This window comes from Lacerta agilis, chromosome 9 (assembly GCF_009819535.1).
Source record: "Lacerta agilis isolate rLacAgi1 chromosome 9, rLacAgi1.pri, whole genome shotgun sequence".
Taxonomy (NCBI): Eukaryota; Metazoa; Chordata; class Lepidosauria; order Squamata; family Lacertidae; genus Lacerta; species Lacerta agilis.
Window position 1 is genome coordinate 70,214,702 of NC_046320.1, and position 16,985 is coordinate 70,231,686.

A 16,985-nucleotide genomic window follows, 5' to 3' on the forward strand; every position below is an offset into this window, starting at 1 on the left:
GGAAGAAGAGGAGGAAGAGGCAGGCCAGGCAAGTGAAGGACTGGGTGCTTCCCCAGCATTTCCTGTATAACACTGTGTCCCAGAACCAGCGGCGGACTGAAAAGGGATGAGCGAAGGGAGCTCCCATGCAGGCATAGTCTCTGGCTGCATGAGCACAGCCCCTTAGCGGGAGGTAAATAGAGTTGACTATCTGCTGTGTGTGCCCATTTCACCCACCCAGCCACCCACCAGCTGGCGTCATCTGAAGGCTGCTAGGGTGGGGTTAAATCCTGTGTCGGCCGTGCATCCCTGTTTCCAGCAGCTAATGAACAGGGTTAAATCCTGCTCAGTCTGGCAGGGTTGCATAGAAAAAGAGTACAGTGAAGGGGCCTGCCTGGTCTCAATAGGCGGGGAGTTCCAAAGTTTAGGTGCCGCCACACTGAAAGACCGAGCGCTCACAAATGCAGAATGGCAGCTGTCACGGAGTATGCCTGTCAGCAGATCGCACCGTTCAAAGCTGGAGTTAACCCTTTATTGGCTCTTCACAGACTTGGCTGAGTTTCATGCCTAATAAAACTGCTGCAACAGGTCTCTTGTGAATGGGGCAGGGGATGCCGGGAAACAAATTTGCTTTAAAAAGAGGCTAGACAGTGAGAGGAGATGGAGGCAGTGAGAGATTTCACTTTCTTGGGTTCCATGATCACTGCAGATGGTGACAGCAGTCACGAAATTAGAAGACGCCTGCTTCTTGGGAGAAAAGCAATGACAAACCTAGACAGCATCTTAAAAAGCAAAGACATCACCTTGCCGACAAAGGTCCGTATAGTTAAAGCTATGGTTTTCCCAGTAGTAATGTATGGAAGTGAGAGCTGGACCATGAAGAAGGCTGATCGCCGAAGAATTGATGCTTTTGAATTATGGTGCTGGAGGAGACTCTTGAGAGTCCCATGGACTGCAAGAAGATCAAACCTATCCATTCTCAAAGAAATCAGCCCTGAATGCTCACTAGAAGGACAGATCCTGAAGTTGAGGCTCCAGTACTTTGGCCACCTCATGAGAAGAGAAGACTCCCTGGAAAAGACCCTGATGTTGGGAAAGATGGAGGGCACAAGGAGAAGGGGACGACAGAGGATGAGATGGTTGGACAGTGTTCTCAAAGCTACCAACATGAGTCTGACCAAACTGCGGGAGGCAGTGAAGGATAGGCGTGCCTGGCGTGCTCTGGTCCATGGGGTCATGAAGAGTTGGACACGACTGAGCGACTGAACAACAACAACAGACTTTAATCATGAAATAAATTTTAATCATGAAATAAATTCAAGGCAAGTGGACTCATACAGTGACAGGCGTGCAGACAATCGTGGGGTCTTTCTCCTCTCCTTCATTTGGATGATTTTCTGCGGCAGATTGCATGGGCACAGAAAAAGCACTCGCCTGACAATTTGCCCTGCCTGCTTCTCCATGCATATCCGTCCCAGCTGAGACAGCGCTGTTGAACCCGATCTGGCTTTAGCGGCTGGCAACGACTCCTGCAAAACCATCAGCGGTCGGTTCTTGCCATCCACTTTATTGCTCCAGGAACAGCAGCTTTTGCTGCGACTTTTCCTTCTAGGCAGCCCCAGTCCACCACCCTAGGAGCCAAGACTGCTGCTACTCAGCCTGTACGAGGCTACTCAGTGTAGTTTAGAGAAAAGGCACACGTACGAGCTGGCAGGATAAAAATAAAGCGGATAGGAAAAAAAACGTTTTCCTCCCTCTCGTAACGCTAGAATGCCAATGGACACCCAGCGGAGGCGAATGCTGGAAGATTCAGGTCAGGAAAAGGAAAGTACTAACTTCCACAGGAAGGACAGATCCTGAAGTTGAGGCTCCAGTACTTTGGCCACCTCATGAGAAGAGAAGACTCCCTGGAAAAGACCCTGATGTTGGGAAAGATGGAGGGCACAAGGAGAAGGGGACGACAGAGGAGGAGATGGTTGGACAGTGTTCTCGAAGCTACCAATATGAGTCTGACCAAACTGGCGTGCTCTGGTCCATGGGGTCACGAAGAGTCGGACACGACTGAATGACTGAACAACAACTTCCACAGTTAAGCTGTGATGGCAACCAGCTTGGATGCATTTTTTAAAAATATATTTATTAACTTTTTCAAAACATCAACAAAATACAAACAACAAACAAATACACTACAATACAACTATTACAGACAAGCTACAATAAAAAACAAAAACTTATTCATTTAAACTGCTGCTTTCCTTAACATTGTGGATTGACTACCTCACATCTGCCCTTCCTGCATTCATTGTCTCACATCTTTAGTAATTTCTTTACATTGTATAAACCTTATTTTACAAAAAAAAAAAATCCTATTCATTTTTTAAACTATTATCTTAATTCATTATCTCCAAATTCCTTAACACTTAACATAATTCTAAATCTTCAGTCTAACTTATCTTCCAGGTTACATCTACATTACAATCTTACTATAATTTTTTTAAATACAATTTAAATTTCTTCCATTCTTCTCCCACCGCGTCGTCCCTCTGGTCACGGAGCTTCCCGGTCATCTCAGCAAGTTCCATATAGTCCATCATTTTCATCTGCCATTCTTCAATCTTTGGTAATTCCTCTGTCTTCCAGTTTTTAGCTATCAGAATTCTAGCTGCTGTTGTGGCATACATAAACACAGTTCTATCACATTTTGAGATTTCCTGTCCTAGGATGCCCAGCAAAAAGGCTTCTGGTTTCTTTTTAAACGTAGCTTGGATGCATTTAAAAGGGGATCTGACAAATGCATGGAGGACAGGGCTGTTGGTGGCTGTTAGTATTATGGCTATGCTCTGGCCATAGCTGTCCATTTTTCCCTTTTCTTGCGAGGAATCCTATTGGGAATAAGGGAATTTCCCTTTAAAGGGGGGGGGAGTTGACAGCTATGCCTCTGCCCTTCACAGTCAGAGGTTTCTGAATCCCAGTTGCTGGAAACCACAAGAGGGGAAGTTGCTCCTGTGTTCGAATTCTGCTTTGGGGCTTCCCATTGAGGCATCTGGTTGGCCGTTATAAGAGCAGGACGCTGGACTGGAGGGGCCATTGGCATAAGGCAGCTCTTGCTATTTCTCTGTCTGCAGGTTCTCTCTCTCATCCCTGTCGCATCCTTCCTTCCCTTCTTCCCTCGTTCATCCCCATCCACCCGGCATGATCAGGCTCACCTGGGCAGCTCCTCCTCCTCCTCCTCCTCCTCCTCTTGCTTGGCAGCTCAGCATCCTGCCCCTATGACTCATGTGTTTTAATTAACGGCATGCCAAGCCGGTCCGGGCGCCTTGGCAGGCGGCTTCCTGGGAGATGCATGAGCGTTCCAGATAATATGATTCTGCTTATTTTTAGGCTCATCCGAAGCGTAGAAGTAGGTCATTCACAAATTAGAAAACAGCAAAGCTTACCTTTAAGGCAAGAGCGGTGGGACCAGGTAATTGTCACCCCGGCGGCTTGGCTTCCACCCAAAAGAGGGGGGAAAGCCTGAGACGTTTTGTCATATGGAGGAGGGAGAAAGGTTGTTTTCTGCTGCTCCAGAGAAGCGGACACGGAGCAATGGATTCAAACTACAAGAAAGAAGATTCCACCTAAACATTAGGAAGAACTTCCTGACAGTGAGAGCTGTTTGACAGTGGAATTTGCTACCAAGGAGTGTGGTGGAGTCTCCTTCTTTGGAGGTCTTTAAGCAGAGGCTTGGCAGCCATCTGTCAGGAATGCTTTGGTGGTGTTTCCTGCTTGGCAGGGGGTTGGACTGGATGGCCCTTGGGGTCTCTTCCAACTCTAGGATTCTATGATTCAGATCGGAAATCCAAATGGCACCTTCACCCCAGGTCAGGGTTGCCATATTTTGAAGAGCAAAAAAGAGGACCACATTTCCCAGCGCCTTGGGTGGGAGGGAAGGGGTGCGGGACCAGGCGCACGCTACAACGTCCCTTCAAAATGAACAAAAACAAGGACCTGGTCGTCTCCTGCATCGTGCAAAACTATGTATATGTTTGTCACTTGGTTGTCTAGTCCTGCATTTTTGTTGTTGTTGTTCAGTCGTTCAGTCGTGTCCGACTCTTCGTGACCCCATGGACCAGAGCACGCCAGGCACGCCTATCCTTCACTGCCTCTCGCAGTTTGGCCAAACTCATGTTAGTAGCTTCGAGAACGCTGTCCAACCATCTCATCCTCTGTCGTCCCCTTCTCCTTCTGCCCTCCATCTTTCCCAACATCAGGGTCTTTTCTAGGGAGTCACTTGGTTGACATTTTGGTAAATTCAAAAAATCCTCCACCACTGAAATTTTACCCCTGAAAAAGTGGGCACGTCCTGGAAAAGAGGGTGTATGGGCCCAGATCCTTTTTTTTTTTTTTACTGCTTCGGTTTTGGGTTTTTTTTTTAACAATCAAGTGGTGTATGAATCTCATGAAATTGGGTTTGTTTTTTAATTAAATTTTGAACCACACATAACAGCTACCGAAAACTTAAGTGGAAAATAAAACAACAACCAACCAATCAGAGAGTCGCCTCCGAATACACCAACAGAACTTTGTTAAAGTTTGTATGCTAAAACCACCGCAATCTTAACGAACGTGGAATAATACATGGCAACATGTGTTGCTTGGACTGTTGGCCACAAAGGAAAAGGCGTATCATATCGGCGGCAGTTCTGGTCTGCAGGGTTTTATACAAAAGCAGGAGGAATGGAGGGCGGACGGGAAATCTGCTTCCTGTTTGCCAAACTGAGCTGTAGGCTGTAGGCACTGTTCTAGCATATGCTTCATTGTGTGTATAATCCATAAAGTCGCCCCAGACTATGTAAAGTTATGATATTTCTTGCTACCTTCAATTTCCATGTCAGTTTTTCCCCAATAATGCTACCTGTGGGATTGCACCATGCTCAATAATTGCAATGATTTCCATGTCCTGGCAATGGTCATTATTGGTGCTGTATAATAATAATAATAATAATAATAATAATAATAATAATAATAATAATAATAATAATAATGGCATTACCTGCTAAGGGCAGTACCTGTGGCAGGGGACACTTCGTACTCCTTCCAGGCTAGTTAACAACAACAACAATTTATTATTTAACAACAACAACAATTTATTATTTATACCCCGCCCATCTGGCTGGATTTCCCCAGCCACTCTGGGCGGCTCCCAACAGAATATTAAAAACAAGAGAAAACATCAAACATTAAAAACTTCCCTAAACAGGGCTCCCTTCTGATGTCTTCTAAAAGTCAGATAGTTGTTTATTTCCTTGACATCTGATGGGAAAGTGTTCCCCAGGGTTCCCCAGCCACCACCAAGAAGGCCCTCTGCCTGGTTCCCTGCGACCTCACTTCTCGCAGGGAGGGAACCGCCAGAAGGCCCTCGGAGCTGGACCACAGTCTCCGGGCTGAACGATGGGGGTGGAGACGCTCCACCCCAATCAATCAATCAATCAATCAGTCAATAATCTTCACTCGCCCTGCTAAATCCTAAATCTAAAACATCCTCCTGCTAATTCGCATGAAACACAACCCACGCTCTCCAGTACTTCTTCGTTTGGCTATGCTTCTATTTTCATCAGCGCCCTGTTGCAGAATTCACCTGCCAAAGGATGACATTTCGGAGAAATCTAAAGCACACCTGAGTTGTGGGAAAGGGTGGATCAGCTGCAATTTGACGCTCATCTGCTCCTATGGAGTTGTTCACCTCTTTCCCCCTTCCCATTTCTTCGTTGCAGGAGTTCCACTGATCCCGTGGGCCATGAGGTTATCTGGGCGCTGGGAGCAGGCTGCCGAGACATCATCTCCCTACAGGTGGCGCCGCTGCACCCTTGGTAAGAATGCCGGATCTTGCATTTACACTGGCACCTTTGCCAGTATTTTCCTCTCTTTCCTCCATGCACACACACACACACACATGGGAAATAGCAACACCAGCAGGGCAATTTTCATTGGAGAAATCGTGTGTGCAGAGAGGGTTAAGCCCTGCTCTTCCCAGCACTGCGGCAGCAGTCACACTCTCACACACACACCCCACCGTGGCTGATGTGAAGCTTTTCAAGAACACCTCTCAGGGTGCAACTGGGATGGATATAGACACAGGGGGGGAAACCACTATAAATAAGCCAGAAATTAGATTATAACAAAAGGGGGGGAAATCTCTATGGAAAATTGTGTTTTAAAATTTCCTGCTCTCTGGCGCCATCTGGTGTTGCGTGTTTATAGCGCATTCAAATCGCTGTTTCTTCACCAATGTAGCTGAGTCCCTAGATGCAGCAGAGAAATTTGTTTTCAGGTCTCGCAATGGCGTGCTTAGTTGCAGGGCTCTGTGGTTTATTTATTTTAAGCAAAAGTCAGGCTGAGTAGGCTGCGGCCACTTCTCCTCCCACCGGTTTGCAGCTCAGAATCGCCCGCCCCTAAGATCTTTTCCATTCACAGACGGGACCATGTAGGGCAGGGGTCAGCAAACTTTTTCAGCAGGGGGCCGGCCCACTGTCCCTCAGACCTGGGGGGGGCGCGGCGCAGCGGACTATATTTTGGAAGGAAAAAATGATGCAAGAGCTCCGGTGGCAGCTTACCTGTGTCTTGCAAGAGGTAGGGGCTGGCAGCGGCGGTGGAGAGACGATGAGCAGCGTGCGAAAGGGCTCCAGAGAGGGGCTGCTTAAAATGGCGGCTGCTCAAGCGCTGCTGCTGCTGCTGGCACCAACAAGGCCCAGCCCCCTTCCTCCTCTAGTGATGCCAATGTTCAATATAAGGATTCAAAGGGAAATACATCCTGATAATATGACAAAATATAATGCGTGTAAATAGTCTCTATATATGGCTCTTTAGAGTTCATATTACATTGTTTGGTCTTGTGTTGCTCTGTTTTATTATTCTCGTTCGAGTTGCCTCTCTTCCCCCTCTAGGCAGGGCAGGGAGAAGCCAGGAGGAGGGAGGGAGGAGGCGTCCGTCACCGCCATGGGAGGGAGAGGGAGGGAGAGGGAAAGAATGTGCGTGCTGGCGATCCACGCAGCGATTCCCGGACCGTCCGCGGGCTGGATCCAGAAGGCAATTGGGCCTGATCCGGCCCGTGGGTCTTAGTTTGCCGACCCATGATGTAGGGCAACAATAGAGACCACAGGCCTTCTATAAATAAGTAAAATAGATATATTTTGCCGCAAGGGTGAGAATTAATTTGGTACCTCCACTGCCAGAGGCAAGAAATGCCCCTCCTTACCAGGAGCTGGGAACCACAGTGCAGGAGCAAAAAAAATGGAAGTCAAATTTGTCCCTGCACATCGCCACTAGAAGCTGCGCTGGCTTCCGGAAGTACTTATGGGGATGTGGCAGGGTCGGAGTTGGAGACAGAGGCCATGGCAGCTGCAGCCACTGCTGTGGCAGTGGGCGAAAGTGCGAGGGAGCCCAGAGGGGGCAAGGCATGAGTGAGAGGGGGCGTGGTCTCTTTCCAGGGCGTGTCCCAGTTTCCCCCCCTCCGGTGTAGGAGGGTCTGTGCCACTTCCCCCCTGGGAAACCCAAAGTTTGGTGCTTTATCAGAGCAGAAGGCAATCAGGTGTTCTGTGGACTGCTGTTTGTTCCAATTTAGCCCCAAAGAATTGGTTTTTCTGGGGGGGGGGTTGACAAGCTCTACATCACCTTTTTAACACCCGTTGAAGACCCTCCTTTGCCAACAAGCCTTTAAAGTGGAGATCTGTATCCAAATGTACTGCATTTTTCTGTGTTTAAGACTAGGTTTTTTCCCTTGAAAAATAATGTCAAAAATTAGGGGGTGTCTTATACAAGCATACATCTCCCCCCATTTTCTTAAATCTGAGTCCCCCAAAATAGGGGGCGTCTTATAGACGGAAAATGCGGTATTTTTAATGTGCAGTTGTCCTTAATTGCTAGTGCGGATGGAATGGTTTTGACGCATGGAGTTGTTGTTGTTTTTATTGCTGATGTTTCCACTGCGAAATTGCTTAGAGATCTTGAATGGGATTTAGGACAAACAAAGCTGCTCCTGGTTGTCACTGTTGTGTTTTAGTTGCGATTCCTGCTTTGCAGGGGGCTGGACTAGATGGCCCCTGGGATCCCTTACAGCTCCGCGGTTCCACGAGGGTAAAGAACGGAGAGGCAGCAACGGAATGATATGTGACAAAAAGAGAGAAGAGAGTCCCAAGATTGGGATTTATTTTTATTGTTATGCAAAGGAAAAATCCAGCACAAGCTGAGATATGAATTTGCATCCACTGCCTTTCGTTCTCTCCCCCCGACGTGCGATAAAACAGGTTTCTAAAAATGCCTCCTCTCTTTGCTTGTTACTCAGGGGTGTGTGGGAAACAACTGAAGCTAAATTACATCTATTTTCACTGCACAGAACTCCCATAAGACAAGGCAGATGACACATTCTTCTCCTAATTTGTGCCTGTTAACGACATTATGCAAATTGGAATGCTTTGATCAGCTTCTCGTCTGCATTTTCTTCTTCTTCTTCTTCTTCTTCTTCTTCTTCTTCTTCTTCTTCTTCTTCTTCTTCTCCCCTCCCCAAAAATAAAAAAATTCCCTTCCAGCCAGCAACCAACCCGCTTCAGCAACCGCTGCTTGCAGATGATTGGACGGTGTTGGCCACATTTGAGGGCGCTGGGCGTCGGCGGAGCAGGTTGCGGAGTGCAAGGATTGGCTTCCTTAGGTAAATCTAGCCTCAGGCTCTCCATCTGTGAAATGGGCTGCAAGGGGGCAGAAAGCCGGGGGCAGAACAGCAAACGCTGTGCATTCTGGGAATGTCATGGCGGTGGTGATGCCAAGAGGGTGTGTTTGCTTTCTTTCAGGCATGACCACCAGAATAAGAAGCCAAAATGATATAAGGAGGACTGGATATTATTTATTGATTATATGAAAAATTACTATAAGCGGACAATTAGCCTAACTGGATGCTCATACTGTATTTTCAGCTGTGTAAGTTAGAATGAGAGTTAACGGGAGGAACAGGGAAAGATTGGGGAAACTAAGAAAACGTGAGAGGAAGTGGAAGGTAAAAGGAACCATGGATTGAGAGGAAGGGGAGTTTGTCAATAACTGTTTTCTTTTTCTTGTGTTGAAATGTATCAGATTTTTTTTTTAAAAAAAAACCCATTAAATGATGTGTTTGCATGAGGACATTAAATTTTGCATGCTTTAAATAGATGCTTTGATGGGCGAGTTTATGGTTTCAGCCACTTTGAGACACGGGTGGCGCTGTGGTCTAAACCACTGAGCCTCTTGGGCTTGCTGATCAGAAGATTGGCTGTTGAAATCCCTGCAACAGGGTGAGCTCCCGTTGCTCTGTCCCAGCTCCTGCCAACCTAGCAGTTCGAAAGCATGCCAGTGCAAGTAGATAAATAGGTACTGCTGTGGCGGGAAGGTAAACGGCGTTTCCATGCGCTCTGGTTCCCGTCACGGTGTCCCGTTGCGCCAGAAGCGGTTTAGTCATGCTGGCCATGTGACCCGGAAAGCTGTCTGTGGACAAACCCCGACACCCTAGGCCTGAAAGCAAGATGAGCGCCGCTACCCCATAGTCACCTTTGACTGGACTTAAACATCCAGGGGTCCTTTACCTTTATGTCTGTCTGTCTGTCTGTCCGTCCATCTGTCCGTCTGTCTGTCCATCTATCATCTGTCTATATCTATCTATCTATCACCTATCTATCTATCTATCATCTATCTATCTATCTATCTATCTATCTATCTAATCTCTATCTATCTATCTATCTATCTATCATCTATCTATATCATCTATAGTCATACCTCGGGTTCCGAACGCTGAGGGTTATGTTTTTTCAGGTTGCTTCCGGGTTTCGGCGCTCGTGCATGCGCATAACTGCTAAATTGCGCTTTGCGCATGCACAAAAGCACCAATCACGTCCCGCGCGTACGCAGATGTGCTGCGGGTTTCGAACGTGCCTCCCACACAGATCACGTTCGCAACCTGAGCGCCCATTGTATATCTATCTATCCATCTATCTATCTATCCGTCTATCTATCTATCCATCTCTATCATCAATCACCTGTAACTATCTATCTATCTATCTATCTATCTATCTATTTAATATATAGAATATGGCGGTCATTCAAATCCTGTCTGATCCCCAAACGCCTGTCTTTCTCCTCAGCCCGGAACTGCATGCGCCTGCAAGTGTTGGAGCTGGACCACGTGACAGAGGTGAACCAGGAAGTGGCGGCCGAGGTGTGTCGGGAAGGCCTGAAGGGGCTGGAGATGCTGGTCTTGACATCCACCCCGGTCACGCCCAAAGCCTTGCTGCATTTCAACAGTGAGTGGGAACCCCCTCACCCCCCAAATAAAAACAACATGAAGTCATGGGCCAGGTGGGCTGCAGGAGGGTTCCTGCCACGTTCCTGGACCTAGGATGGAACCTAGGAAGCGGGGGAGACAGCCAACGAAAGATGGGATGGGACGTCTGGAAGGTTCTGACCCAGTTGGCCATGGTGAGAAGAGGATGCTGGACCAGAGGGGCCTGATCCTGCAAGACCTTCATATGTTGGGGCTCAGTGATTAGATCCTTGGAAACCCAACTGGCCGGTAATCGTTGGGGCAGCAAAGGTTCTTCTGTGTTTCTTCGGGTGGCTGGAAGAGATTCAGAAGAACCGTCTCTACCATGAGGACATATCAGTTTTATAGGGGCTTAACTGTCATGGCTTCCTCCCAACTTTTTTTTGGGGGGGGGATGCCAGGAAACAGGGAATTATGTTCAGATGTGGTGGGGGTGTAAATATTTACATTTTTTTGGCAAAGGGTGTTTAAGGAGATAACAGAAATCACTGGGTTAAAGCTGACGGAAAGTCCAGAGGTAGCATTATTATCAATTTACGATGGGGTGGAAAGTTCACAGGCTATGAAGGTCTTGCTCTCAAATTTATTGACAGCTGCACGGATTATTGTAGTTAGGAAGTGGAAGGGGCAAGCAGAATATAAAATGGAAGAATGGTATAAAGAGGTGTGGGATATAGCCATTAATTATAAATTAACACGTGCCATTAAGGTAAGAGGGTGAATATGCAGGAGAATTGATGTTGAGGAGATATGGAGGGTGTTTGTTAAATCTGTGCTGTTAAAACGGAAAGGGGTCAAACCATCGCAAGAGGTGTTGAAATTTTGGGAGGTTGGATAATTACAATGGAATGGTTTCGGTGGTGGGGTGCACATTTTTATTCTTATTTATTTATGATTATTACTTTGTCAAAAAAATTAAAAAAAAAAATTAAAAAGAGAAATAAAGACTTCTCTAAGGTGCATTGTTATATTTCCAGACAGTGTACCGTTATCTAAACCTTGAAGACTGCAGGCCGATGTTGGCTGGTTTCCCAGAAATTCCTCTACTACTGCAAGGAAGACTTGTGTCTCTCTTAATATTAGGCAACACAGAAAATTATTATTATTGCACAAATGCTGTGAATGATACACAAATAAACAAGCTTAGAAAGCAATTAAGGCATTTAAGATTAAAGAGCATTTATAATCAATATGGGATATTTAGCTATTTGAACTGTCCCCTTCAATACTTTAAACAAAAAAAATAGAGGAAATCATTGTTTATTTTCATCCTGGCCTGAGTCCTTGCAACCTTTCTATTTGATTACCTGTATTCCTCAAGGACTTCCAATTTTTTCACTCACATACACACCCCATGGCAGCCATTTTGTATTATGCCACACACCCCATGGTGGCCATTTGTATTATGCCACACACACACACACACAAACCCCTTGGAAGCCATTTTGTATTATGCCACACACCCCATGGTGGCCATTTTGTGTTATGCCACGCACCCCGCGGCAGCCATTTTGTATTATGCCACACACACACACACACACACACACACACACACACACACCTTGGAAGCCATTTTGTATTATGCCACACACCCCATGGTGGCCATTTTGTGTTATGCCACGCACCCCGCGGCAGCCATTTTGTATTATGCCGCAAACCTCACGGCAGCCATTTTTTGATTGGTACCCATAGCACTAAGTCAAAATAAAAAATGGTCCTATTGACACCCCCACCCCCCCAATAAAGGCCTTGCGACCCCAGATCCTATGTCTGTTTTGGCTGCTGACTTGTCTGGATATATGAGAAAGAAGTTCACTCACACACCTTTTCTCCCATCAAGAGGTACAAAGCTTCAGAGAAGCTCAGGTTTAAAGAACTTGGCTGTGAAGGAACAAGTGCCAAGTAGAGTATTTATAGAGAATTTCACTGTTAAAAATAGCAGAGGTCGGCTTTCTGCCAGAGCTGCTTCGTTACAGACATCCAGGAAGTTTGCTAGGCGACACACCCTACTGTTTTTTACACAAATAATCAACTAGCATCGCTGCCCAACAATTACTGATTTTTAGTTGATTAACCTGTTCGTGTTAATTAGGTAAATTAAAATGCAATGTGAATGCTACCAAACCTCAGTAAGCCTATTCCTTTTGTTTTATTTCATGTGGGAATTTATAAGCATTATCAGAAGGAATGTCCACCTATAACATGACTTTATTTCTCTTTTCCCTAGGAAAGAGCCAAAGCACACGCAAAATTTAGCAAGCATCCCCTTAACTCTGAGCCCCACTGATTAAATCTACTAATTAGGGGATCTATTAATTGATCTGCTTTGTGGGTTTATCTGCTAATTGAAAGCTCGCAGCCCGATTTATTAAATTAAAAGGAGAGGAAGCATGGTTAGAGATATGAGTGGTTCAAGCAAACTTCGCCTCTCGCACAGCCGCATCAGCTGCTGCTAGCAATTTTCCAAAATAGTGATTACTAGCTCATATCACAGATGATTATTAGCGTTTAATTTAGCAGAATTCTGGCAGCTGGCACCCACAATTAATGACATAAGCGATGCCTTAAATGGATTTATGTAGAGGGCTTTTCCTCTAGTTTTGGCTAGGTGGGGGAAGAACAACCAACGACGTTCCTTCAAATACTAAGGGTGCTGCAGTTGTAGCAAATGCCTCGGTCTTCTTCTTTTTCTTTTTTAATATATTTATTAACTTTTCAAAACATCAAAAAAGCACATAAAATGAACCAATACAACAACTACAAACACACCACAAATACTAAAACAAAAACTATACAAAAATACAAAAATGAAAAACAAAAAATTATTTGTTAAAAACTGCTTCTTTTCTTAACATTGTTGCTTGACTTCCTCATGTCTACCCTTCCTGCGTTCATTGTCCTTCATCTTTAGTAATTTCTTTACATTGGACCAACCATATTTTCCAAAAATCTTATCCATTTTTCTTAATTCATTATTTCACATTTCATTAACACTTAACATAATTCTAAATCTACAGTCTAACATTTCTTCCCAGTTCTTTCTAAATTTCAATCTTACTATATTTTTTCCAAATATGGTAAATTTCTTCCATTTTAAATTTCTTCCATTCTTCTCCCGCTGCGTCGTCCCTCTGGTCACGGAGTTTCCCGGTCATCTCAGCAAGTTCCATATAGTCCATCGTTTTCATCTGCCATTCTTCAATCGTTGGTAGAAATGCCTCGGTCTTCTTTGGGTTGTTGTTTTTTGTACAGCCATGAGGACTAGAACCCTGGCCTTTCATGATCAAAGTGGAGATCATCAGGGTTCAAGGTGAAATAGCAGCTTCTCTCCTGAAGGGGTCGCCAGTGTGGCACAATAACACCCTTAAGGTCTCCCCCTGGTAGTCATGAAGTCCCCCCACTACCCCCCTTGGTCATGGAGCAGAAAGGGAGTTTGCCTTATTCTTCACCTCTTATGTTTTTGTTTTTGTTTTTCCCAAGAGAAGAGGAAATCTCCCAATGCAGATTTCATGCTGAAGACATTTCTCTTTCCTTAAAGGTGTTTGCCGGAACCTGAAGTCCATCGTGGTGCAGGTTGGGATCTCGGACTACTTTAAGGAACCAAACAGTTCTGAGGCCAGGAAGATGTTTGAGGAAATGGTGACGAAACTCCAGGTAACGAGAGTCCCAAGTGGTTTAATCCTTATTAGCCTTGTTCTGCTTCTCTTCCTTTTTAGCAATGGACTTGCTTGGAGAAAGAAGTGGCATGAGCTCATCCTCAAAGATCCCAGGCTCAGTCTTTTTATACAGTGCTTTTTTTCTGGGGGGACACAGGGGGAAGCATACCCCTAAACCAGTGTTTTTCAACCACTGTTCCGTGGCACACTAGTGTGCCGCGAGATGTTGCCTGGTGTGCCGTGGGAAAAATTGAAAAATTCAAGAGAATTACTTTATATATAGTCAATATAGGAACAGAGTTAAATTTTTTAACATTTTCTAATGGTGGTGTGCCTCGTGATTTTTTTCATGAAACAAGTGTGCCTTTGCCCAAAAAAGGTTGAAAAACACTGCCCTAAACATCTTATTAATCTTTGTACTTTTGCCCATTTACTGTATTTATTTTTCCCAATTTGAACTATAAAATGGTGGTTTTCTTGAGTCAAAATGAGAGTACCCCTAAACATTTTTTTTAAGACTATATTCTATTCTATTCTATTCTATTCTATTCTATTGAGACAACAGGACTGTACAAGGGTTCCCGGTTATAAAACCAAAGAAAACGGGAGATATGTAGCCGCTCCAGCAACATATCTCCATTTTCTCACATCCAGAAATGCAAGAAGTGGCTGGTAGCCAGATTCTGTGCCCAGATTTGTAGGGACAGATCATCCTCTAGAATAAAATAGTTCACAAGGGAAAAGCTGAAGTCCCTCCTTGGGGCGCCTTAGGATCAATTTTTATGTAGCCCAAATCTCAGTCGTACAAATGTATGTATGCAAGCTGGTCTTTGACCGTAATAAGTTATATTATATTATATTATATTATATTATATTATATTATAATGTATAATTTTTATTAAATTTTCTGTTTTACAGTTTAAAATACAGTGGACCCTCCAGATACAAAATAAATTCATTCCGGGGGTCCGTACTTAACCTGAAAAGTCCGTAACTGGAGGTGCCCCGCTTCTGTGCTCACGCACAGCAAAACCCAGAAGTATACATTTCCGGATTTGCTGCATTCGCAACCCGAAAGTTACGTATCCAGAGTGGTACATAACTCGAGGGTCCACCAATGACTTCCCTTCTTCTCTTTCCATGGTTCATTATGCATATCTTAAATCCCTCCAGTATAATGTGAACTTACCTGAGATCTGCAGCTAAAGGGTGGTATACAAATTTAATAAATCATAATAATAGCAGGTTATGTCAGCTGATGTACAGGAGGGCAGAATTTGATTCTACCTAAGCTGCAAGTGCCAGCCCCCCTGTTTGCAAAAGGGCTTTCAAACAGCCCCCATTCTGCGCTTTGAAGTCCCAGTAGTCGGGGCGTCAAAGCACCACGTCACCTGCCACTGCTATGGCACAGGGTGATTGACAGATGGGCAACCCCGCTCACCTCTCAAATCCCCGCCCCCCGGTTGTGGACATAAGGATCTGACCCACTCAACCAGAAAACGTTCCCTCTCTTTGGCCAAACATTTAGAATTTATTAGAACTCCACGGCGTTTGTACAGAAAAGAACTGTCTTGTTGGAGATGTAATAAGGATAATATTTCTTTACAACAGCTGTTTTTACAATGACCTATACTTAATTACATTTTGGGAGAAAGTAGTGGATCGTATAAATAGGACTGTGTGGGAAAAGTTTAAAATTTCCAGAGGATAATATTCTTTTGAGCCACATACCTACGACATGGAATTTGACAGCTGAGGAACGTAAATGGATTCTTTCTACCCTTACTATGGCCAAAAGACTGATATTGCAGCATTGGAAAGATGAATTGACGCCTCCATTTAATCAATGGATTGAAAACACGATTGCACTTGGCACTTATGAGTAGATTGCTTATAGATGTAGAGTTTGCAGGGGGAAATATAATGAAATTTGGAACCCATTTAGGTCAAAAAATAAATACACGCTGTATATTTCCGTGTATAAGACGCCCCCATGTATAAGACGCCCCCTATTTTGGGGGACTCCGAATTAAGAAAACACCCCTCAGCACTACCCGTGTATAAGACAAGCCCCAATTTTAAACCTAATTTTTTTGTTTAAAAAACCTCGTCTTGTACACTGAAAAATACAGTATGTATTTGGATAATGCCACTGTCTATATATTAGGTAAGTATGTATGGAATTGCAATTGTTACTTCTTATAGGGTTATAGTTTATCCTTTCACGTTCTCCCTTTTTATTTTTTTATTCTTTGTTGTTTATTTTAAGTGTTGTTAAAAAGCATTAAGAAGAAGAAGAAGAAGAAGAAGAAGAAGAAGAAGAAGAAGAAGAAGAAGCAGCTCCGGCCCAACTGGAGCAGCCTCTTTCCTCCCGCACACCACTTCCCCTGAAATTTATTGCTGTCTCTCTCTTCTCTATCTCTTCCAGGCCCTGAAGAAGAGGCCGGGCTTTTCAAAGATTTTACACATTAAGGTGGAAGCTGGCTGTTAACCTTTGCAAGGGGAGAGACCAACGCGCACCCCCAGATTAACATCTCCTGCCCGTCTGTTAGTAAAGACATCCTGGCACCAACACCAGCAGCTTGCCAGCCTCAGTTCTCTGGACTGGCGCTTTCAGAAGCACCCAGCCGCCCAGCGCAAGCATCTTTGAGCAGGCCTTCCGGACTGGGCGCGACGAGCTCCTTTTCCGCGCGGTGAAGGGTCAGCCGTATCGCTGAGATGATGGTGCTATGAAAACACACACAAAAACGCCCGGCAAAGGAATTTCTCCAGACTGCCAGCGGGAACATCCCTTTTCCTTCTCCTCCTCCTCCTTTCATCTCGCGGAGGCAGCTGTGCAAGGGCAGCTCGGTCCTTCTTTGCAGATCTTTCCTTTGTCGTGAAGACTCTCTTTTCGCCCTTCAACAACTTCTCGGCCAAGGGTGACAAATCAACGGGGCTCACTCGACTCCTTCGATTCGCCCTCCTCCTTTGTGGAAATGACTGGTCATTCCTTCCGTCTGAAACTCCATCGTCCCGGAGCCTCATTT

The 16,985-nt window shown here is 45.1% G+C and overlaps 1 protein-coding gene across 1 annotated transcript in view; it reads left to right on the plus strand.

Annotated features, from left to right (window-relative positions):
• Positions 1–16,700, plus strand: part of FBXO41 (F-box protein 41) — a 68,153-nt gene extending 51,453 nt beyond the window's left edge. The window contains exons 8-12 of the mRNA XM_033161028.1: positions 5,733–5,828; positions 8,544–8,662; positions 10,122–10,280; positions 13,839–13,954; positions 16,385–16,700. Coding sequence (XP_033016919.1) covers positions 5,733–5,828; positions 8,544–8,662; positions 10,122–10,280; positions 13,839–13,954; positions 16,385–16,447 — 553 coding nt within the window. The 3' untranslated portion in view covers positions 16,448–16,700. The remainder of the gene's footprint in view (positions 1–5,732; positions 5,829–8,543; positions 8,663–10,121; positions 10,281–13,838; positions 13,955–16,384) is intronic.
• Positions 16,701–16,985: the final 285 nt, after the last annotated feature.